General features: G+C 42.7%; 1 protein-coding gene across 2 annotated transcripts in view; it reads right to left on the reverse strand.

Moving 5' to 3' along the window:
- Positions 1–843: 843 nt before the first annotated feature.
- The window catches only part of tpcn3 (two pore segment channel 3), a 19,061-nt gene continuing 11,508 nt past the window's right edge, over positions 844–8,396 (reverse strand). For both annotated transcript variants that reach the window (XM_069666069.1, XM_069666068.1), the window contains 8 exons: positions 5,918–5,982; positions 5,060–5,147; positions 4,864–4,933; positions 3,888–4,104; positions 3,425–3,515; positions 2,922–3,035; positions 2,597–2,709; positions 844–1,766 (listed from right to left, as the gene is read on the reverse strand). In XM_069666069.1, the coding sequence (XP_069522170.1) occupies positions 1,636–1,766; positions 2,597–2,709; positions 2,922–3,035; positions 3,425–3,515; positions 3,888–4,104; positions 4,864–4,933; positions 5,060–5,147; positions 5,918–5,982 (889 nt within the window). In that variant the 3' untranslated portion in view covers positions 844–1,635. The remainder of the gene's footprint in view (positions 1,767–2,596; positions 2,710–2,921; positions 3,036–3,424; positions 3,516–3,887; positions 4,105–4,863; positions 4,934–5,059; positions 5,148–5,917; positions 5,983–8,396) is intronic.

Consider the following 8,396-nt stretch of genomic DNA (forward strand, 5'->3'; position numbering starts at 1 on the left):
CTGAACGCATCATCATCCCCTTCATTAACCGTCGGGCCTACTCTGATGTTGCTCTAACGTTCTGCTAACGTTTCCTGTGTGATGTCACAACGTCTCTGACCAGCAGCAGGCTTTTATTTTGATAAAACACGATCAATCTGCTCGATTCTGTTTTGTGATGACATTCTACCGATCCCACATCCTGCCTGTGGCCTTGGAGGCTTCGCACACACACATATACAATTGCACACACACTCCAACACACCGACTCTATAGCATCTCGTAGCTTCTGTTTCCGGTTCTATGTTCGCCTCGTTCGGCTGATTCGGTTCGTGCCTGCGGTTCTGATGTCAGTTTGTTGTTTTCTTACCTGAATGTTGTTTTTCGTCCGGAGCCGAGCAGCATCCTCCTCCTCCACTCCCTCTGCTCCATCTCTCCAGCATCAGCACCGCGCGCGCGCGCGCGCCCACACACACGCACACACGCATACACTTCCTCTGCATCTCCGTCTTATAGCTGCAGCTCCACAGCGCCCCCTGCTGACCCGGAGTCTGTTCAGCAGTATTCCAGCTTCTTGTAGTTACGGTATCAGAGGATTGACTTTTCTGTGATGCTGTAACTACATGAAGATGACGGCTGTGTTATCAGCTGCTGGTTAATTTTAAAATCAGTGGAATGAAAACAATTGAACCTGAAACACAGCGGTACAACAGAAAACCCGTGTGAAGACGGTGAATAAACACATAAATCTGATTATAAATTTATATTTAAAAAAATAATCTCAAGGATTTTTATTTGAATAAATCGTCTAAACACATGAATCGAATAAACACAAATGTGATTAAAAGGTTCGTCTAATGGTTAGCAAAGGATGTTACAGATACTATGTCTGATTTTTGAATATTTATTGAAGCATTAAAATCGTTGATAAAAAGACGAACGACATCTGACCATATTTCAAAACAAAACATTAATGATAAGCTATTAGCTACTTTTAGACAACAGCTAACATTTGCATCCAACCACTTCCTAGCTAGCACAAACACTTAATAACGTGAATCGAATGAGAAAGGGGTACATTTGTAGCTAACGTTAGCTGTTGGGACTTAACTATTGGTAGCTAACTAGTGATCAAACTTGAAATTCAAGCTTTTCTGTCTCATTGTGTAACACAACAAAAGGTAATGTTAGCTAGGAATTTGTTGAACGCTAACGTTAGCTGTTCTCTAAGGTTAACTAAAGAGTTATCGAATATGTTGTTGTAAATTAAATATAAACTGATGTTCCGCCATATTTTCACTGTTCGTCTTTTCTTTTGGTGATCAATCCAGACGTGATGAAAATAACAAAATATAACAGACTCGCTCTTTAACTCACATTCGTGTGAAGGGACGTGTTGTTGTTGTTTTGTTGACAGGAAAGTAACATGAACATAAAAATGTACAAATGAAACATTTGTGTAAATAATCTTTATGTGAAAATACTGATTTCTGTTTTTTTCACAGAGATACAGGACAGAAATATAAAAATATAACACAAGATACGTCTGCTGACACATTGCACTGGATTAACATCAGATTTGAGATGATCCTGGGTATAAAAATGTTTATAAATGATAGAATCTGGTTCCCTTTATATATATTTGTACATTAATGTCTATGCAGAGCTGAACGTCGGGTTGGCAAAGTTCCCGTTGGTCTGATCGGGGTCGTCCGTCTCTGCGAAGTCTTCGGTATCCAGATCGGCCTCGAACATTCGCTGCAGCAGAGCGTCCACCGTCCGATACCCTGACAGGAAACGGAGATCGAGAACAGAGCGCATTTTTAATTCTGTCTACATTCAAAAACATTCTGAAACCCCAAACTTAAACTTACCTCGATGCAAACTCATTTTCTGTAGCTCTCTTTAACAATACTGAACGCTGGGTTAAACTTTCATTTATATTTTTTAAGCCTTAGATACTTTTCTGTTACAGAGGTTGGCTCGCATAAAACAGTCTATAAAACTGTCAATGGTTTGAAATAAGTCGGCGGTGTAGCGACTAAGGTGATAAAATGCTACTTCGAGTGTAAGTGGGCTGTAAGTGTGACACAAAGTCCAAGTAAGTTTTAACATTTTATTACACACTAACCCTCTCTGTCCGCTTCCCGCCACCCAGCTGAACAGATAGAAATAATGACAAACCCCACCCAAGTGCGCATTACTGGAAATGATAATTAAGCTATAAAAGGAGTGATACATAACAAATAATCAACACAGGTAAAACACGTGTCGTGGCTCCTACAAATGGTTTATCTTCTAGCTTTTGAAATATATAAAATGGTGTCCCACAAGGCTCCGTACTGGGTCCTACTTGTTTTCATTTTGTGACTCCGTTTAAGTTTCACACTGATGACTAAATGAACATTTCTTTTTTTTAGGTCTTATCTTAAGAATGTATTTTTTATCCTGTAACAGAGGACTAGCCTCACAGTCTGTGCTCTCTGGGTTCTTTTAGTCTGCCCTTTCAAAATAAAAGCATTTTGCACCTTGTCTTTTTTTTTGTCTTTAAAATGATCTTTTCTTTCTCCTCTTACACTCCGTGTTTCACCGCTGCATGCAGCTCTGACTGTCTTACTTTTTGAAGCGATTTTAAACATCAGGCTGGGTTTGTTGTTCGCTGATTGGCCGGTTCCCAAGTCGTTATCGCTGGTTTCCATGGCGTTCACCAAGTTGTTCTCCAACTTCTCCCTGTTGGACAAAACAACAAGGACAATTTCTCTAACATAATCAGAGAGCAGTATGAAATAATAAAGATATCTATAAGATGCTAAAGAGACACACAATCACACCTGACTGTTCTTAACACCAAAAACATTTAACCCTATGAAAACAGATCTTTGTGACATTGTTGTTCTAATGTGTGCTTGTTTATTAAGTCCCTGGTGCTCATTGTAACGCACCTCGCCACAGCCAGCTCTAGTTCTTCGATCTTCTTCTCCAGAGATGTCTGCAGGTCGCTCTTATCCACCGAGTACTCCACGAAGAACGCCTCGAGGACGAACGCAACAAAGATGCTGAAAGACAACAGGAAGTGATGCGTCATGAGCACAGAACAAGAAGTGATTACAACCCCAGCAGCGACCTCCAGGCCTCAAAAATGAAGCCTATGCTTAAGTGCCAAAAAGCTGCAGTTCCTCTGGTGTCCACTTGAGGCTGCCTCCAGCAGTGAGTCAGTCCCCATCGAGCCCCATGTTAAACTTTACAGCAGAAATAAACATGTTTACAGCCTGGTACCTAAATCTCTTTAAACACTGACACACTGATGTGTTTTAGTCTGTGCCTCCACGAGCAGCTACAGAGGAACTCAGATTTAATCTCACTGAAGTCCAGCTGAAGTACGACACATGAAGATGAATCCTTATTTAGTGTCTTTAAAGAGCCTGTTCTGTTTTGTTCGTCTTACTTGATGATGACGATGACGACCACGATGTGGAACAGGACGAAGAAGATCCGGGCCGACACGTGGGTGACGGCGGTGAAGCCGCTGCTGAGCAGTGGAGTCACGTTAAGGAAGCGTTCAGACACGATGCATAAGTGAGCGTCAGTGAAGAGGACTCATGACTTCTTTACAACATCTCAACAACACTACCTGTGATTGACTGTTTCACCACCTCGTGTATTTATCTGATCACTTTAGTTACTCTGCAGATGCAGATAATTAATTCCAGACATTATCAATAATCACATTAGGATGTATCATAACAGGTGAGGATGAAGCTCACAGCTAAACCAGAAGTGATGAACACGTGAGGAAAGAGAAGCAGATGCAGCTGGTGACTGACAGCAGCTACAGCAGATCAAACCAGTAAACATGCTGGCACCAGTAAGGCGCCACCAGCAGCGTGAGGCGTTCAGGTGAAGGATATCGTGCCACTGGTTGACCACGGTGAGCTCCACCAGCAGGATGAAGGAGGACACCACGTTGTTGAAGTTGTTCTTGCAGTAGTCGAGTTGTGCGAACGTCGATCCTTTCAGCAGAAGGTTTCCGCAGTATTCCCTCCCGGGGTCGTTCCGGTCCTCAAAATACTTCACCTTCCCTTTGAACAGCTCCATCCCCACCATGGCGAAGATGTAGTACACCACCTGAGGGGGAGGAGCCAGCTTTAGACAGGATGCTAGCTCAACTTTTTAGCCACGTTAGCAGTAAAGCTCTAAGGACGGCAGTGTCTGTCTGTGTTGGTTCATGTTCCCCTGAGGATGAGCTTGTGACCCTCTAGTGCCATCTTCAGGTAAACACTTTAGTTTGTGACCTGATACCTGCAGAGGTAACGATGTACTGAGTTTACTCTAATCAGCTAAAGCTAGCATGCTAACATGCTAAACTTAGAGGGGGATCATTGCAAACATTGTTAAGCATCAGCATGCTCCAAATGGCATTCACCATATTTACATGATTCAGCAGCTAAAAGACAGAAAATCTGGAGCGACACTGGGCCATGAAGTCAACACAACACTGTTAGACAACAGCTAGCGTTAGCATTCAGCCACTTCCTGGCTCACATTAGCTCATGTTGCTTTATTGAACTGACTGTGGTGACATTGTTTCTCTGCACGCTGCCTCCTCCTCACTGAACATGCTGGACTCAGTCTTCGCTCTGTGATTGGTGCTGGGTTTCCTCATACAATCATACACCCATCATGTTTAAACTCCGTGCAGACCTGAGACACAACAGGACATGGTGTTAGCAGCACTGGAGCTTCGCACCCTGAAGGTGACGTGGGAGGAGAGCCGTCCTGTCGATGTGGTGAACTGTGAGCATGTTAGCTTGATGATATTAGCATTTACAAGTGTGTCAGCCTCATAGAGCTGTTAGCATAGCTGCAGACTCTAAAAACACTTACAACGATCAGCTGACCGAACGTGAGGATGGCCGGTCCGATCCTGATCAGGGTGTTGATGATCGTACGAAACCTAACAGGAAACAAAGTCGTCATCGTGAGTGAAGGAAGCAGTCAGACACAGCATGTCTACACACCTGCCAGCCAATCAGAGAGCAGTATTTCTTGTTTAAATAACTGAATCAGTTTAAGGTGGAACCTTTTGATGCTGTCGACCACTCGGATCAGCCTGAGGACCCTCAGGATGAAGACGATGTCGAGGATCTGACGGCTGGTGTAACTGCCCGCTGCAACACAGCAGGAAGTGATATTCACAGACAGGAAGCAGCTTCATGTGTCACAGAACAGCTGATGGTCGTCTATCACAGTGGTTCCCAAACTTTTCCATGCCAAGGCCCCCCAAACAGCATTAGCTTCTGGCCGGGGACCCCCAAACCCACAGACGACGCTACAAAATATGCTCCTTCGGTCTGTTTGTTGTCAAAAACCTGTCCATTTTGCGCTAGCTAGCTACATGCAAGCTTGAGGAGCAGAGCAGCTTGATAACAACCGCCAGGTCTACACAGATTATGACGTCATTATGACGTCGTCATGCCGAATTTGCAGCTGAATTTGAGAATCCGAGATGACAGCAGTTTACGTGTTGTACGGTTCAGGACAAATGGTTATTAAAAAAAAATTTTTTTTTGCATTCCCTACAATTTTCTGAGGCCCCCCCAGCGCCCCCTGGCGGCCCCCACTTTGAAAACCACTGGTCTATCATACGTCGGGTTATTATTGCCTGATGTTACCATGTGCCTTGTTTTACTTGTGAAGCACTTTGTAACTTGTTTTTGAAAATCAATATAAGTGTATAAGCATAGTTTGGGCTCGGTTTGATTGTGATTGATTAATGATCAAAGTCATTGGCAGATTGATCTGTAAATACAAATGTGCAGTCTGACCTGGAACCTTTTAGAAAACGGTTTGTTTGATCGCTGCGTGCTCGGACTCTCTCGGACGCAGACTGACTCGGAGCCGTCAGCGCTCATGAATCTAAACACAAATTAACACTTACATGACTCCATGGCGGAGTTGACGATTGTAGCGATGAGAGCAGAGACGACGATGATGGTGTCGAACCTGAAACACAAACCAACCTGTCAGATTAAAGTCGACCTCGGCTCAGATGAGAGTGAAGGCGAGCTTTTTCTGAAACCAGAAGACTCTGCAGCAGCCAGCTTGCACACAAACTTCTGCAGCTGCTCGGCTCACCAGCAGGGGGCGCACAACTGTAAATAAAGCTGCTGTTACAGACAAAGAAACAATGTCAACAGCTGCAGCAAAGAGTTCCACGTTTTGAGGTCCACCTGTACACTCTGATGCTCAGCTGTGTGTTCGAGCTCTGAACGGGAAGCAGAGCTGGAACGGGAAGTTAGCTACAGTACTGAACCTGCTCGCTACATAAGACCTAAAAACACCTGAAATAATCAGCTAATGGCTGAAATAGAGTGCTAAAGTTATGCTAATAATTAGCTACAGTCATGAATGGTCGAGACAGTTAACCCTAACCCTAACCCCAGATAAAGTAATAAATACACAGAGGAAAGAGTGTCAGAAAGATAAGCAGAACATTGAACGTCCCGAACCAAACCTGATATTAGTTTAATAAAGCCGTCAGCAGGATATTAGATAGATGTAACAGTGTGTATCAGATGTTACAGTGTGTCAGATGTAACAGTGTGTATCAGATGTTACAGTGTGTCAGATGATACAGTGTGTATCAGATGTTACAGTGTGTATCCGATGTTACAGTGTGTATCAGATGTTACAGTGTGTCAGATGATACAGTGTGTATCAGATGTTACAGTGTGTCAGATGTTACAGTGTGTATCAGATGTTACAGTGTGTATCAGATGTTACAGTGTGTCAGATGTAACAGTGTGTCAGATGTTACAGTGTGTATCAGATGTTACAATGTGTCAGATGTTACAGTGTGTATCAGATGTTACAGTGTGTCAGATGTAACAGTGTGTCAGATGTTACAGTGTGTATCAGATGTTACAGTGTGTCAGATGTTACAGTGTGTCAGATGTTACAGTGTGTATCAGATGTTACAATGTGTCAGATGTTACAGTGTGTATCAGATGTTACAGTGTGTCAGATGTAACAGTGTGTCAGATGTTACAGTGTGTATCAGATGTTACAGTGTGTCAGATGTTACAGTGTGTATCAGATGTTACAGTGTGTATCAGATGTTACAGTGTGTATCAGATGTTACAATGTGTCAGATGTTACAGTGTGTATCAGATGTTACAGTGTGTCAGATGTAACAGTGTGTCAGATGTTACAGTGTGTATCAGATGTTACAGTGTGTCAGATGTTACAGTGTGTATCAGATGTTACAGTGTGTATCAGATGTAACAGTGTGTATCAGATGTTACAGTGTGTATCAGATGTTACAGTGTGTATCAGATGTTACAATGTGTCAGATGTTACAGTGTGTATCAGATGTTACAGTGTGTCAGATGTTACAGTGTGTATCAGATGTTACAATGTGTCAGATGTTACAGTGTGTATCAGATGTTACAGTGTGTCAGATGTAACAGTGTGTCAGATGTTACAGTGTGTATCAGATGTTACAGTGTGTCAGATGTTACAGTGTGTATCAGATGTTACAGTGTGTCAGATGTTACAGTGTGTCAGATGTTACAGTGTGTATCAGATGTTACAATGTGTATCAGATGTTACAATGTGTATCAGATGTTACAGTGTGTCAGATGTAACAGTGTGTCAGATGTTACAGTGTGTATCAGATGTTACAGTGTGTCAGATGTTACAGTGTGTATCAGATGTAACAGTGTGTATCAGATGTTACAGTGTGTCAGATGTTACAGTGTGTATCAGATGTTACAGTGTGTCAGATGTTACAGTGTGTATCAGATGTAACAGTGTGTATCAGATGTTACAGTGTGTCAGATGTTACAGTGTGTATCAGATGTTACAGTGTGTCAGATGTAACAGTGTGTCAGATGTTACAGTGTGTATCAGATGTTACAGTGTGTCAGATGTTACAGTGTGTATCAGATGTTACAGTGTGTCAGATGTTACAGTGTGTCAGATGTTACAGTGTGTATCAGATGTTACAGTGTGTATCAGATGTTACAGTGTGTCAGATGTAACAGTGTGTCAGATGTTACAGTGTGTATCAGATGTTACAGTGTGTCAGATGTTACAGTGTGTATCAGATGTAACAGTGTGTATCAGATGTTACAGTGTGTATCAGATGTTACAGTGTGTCAGATGTAACAGTGTGTCAGATGTTACAGTGTGTATCAGATGTTACAGTGTGTCAGATGATACAGTGTGTATCAGATGTTACAGTGTGTATCAGATGTAACAGTGTGTATCTGATGTAACAGTGTGTATCAGACGTAACAGTGTGTCAGATGTAACAGTGTGTATCCGAAGTAGAGATAAAGGATGTCATTAAGGCGCGCTGTGGGAGGCCTCAGGAGAAGGCGTTGGGAGCTGCTGAATCAGACTGTACAGGAGTT

Source organism: Semicossyphus pulcher, unplaced genomic scaffold (assembly GCF_022749685.1).
Source record: "Semicossyphus pulcher isolate SPU_LCO1_2020_fin unplaced genomic scaffold, fSemPul1.0.p SCAF_17, whole genome shotgun sequence".
NCBI lineage: Eukaryota > Metazoa > Chordata > Actinopteri > Labriformes > Labridae > Semicossyphus > Semicossyphus pulcher.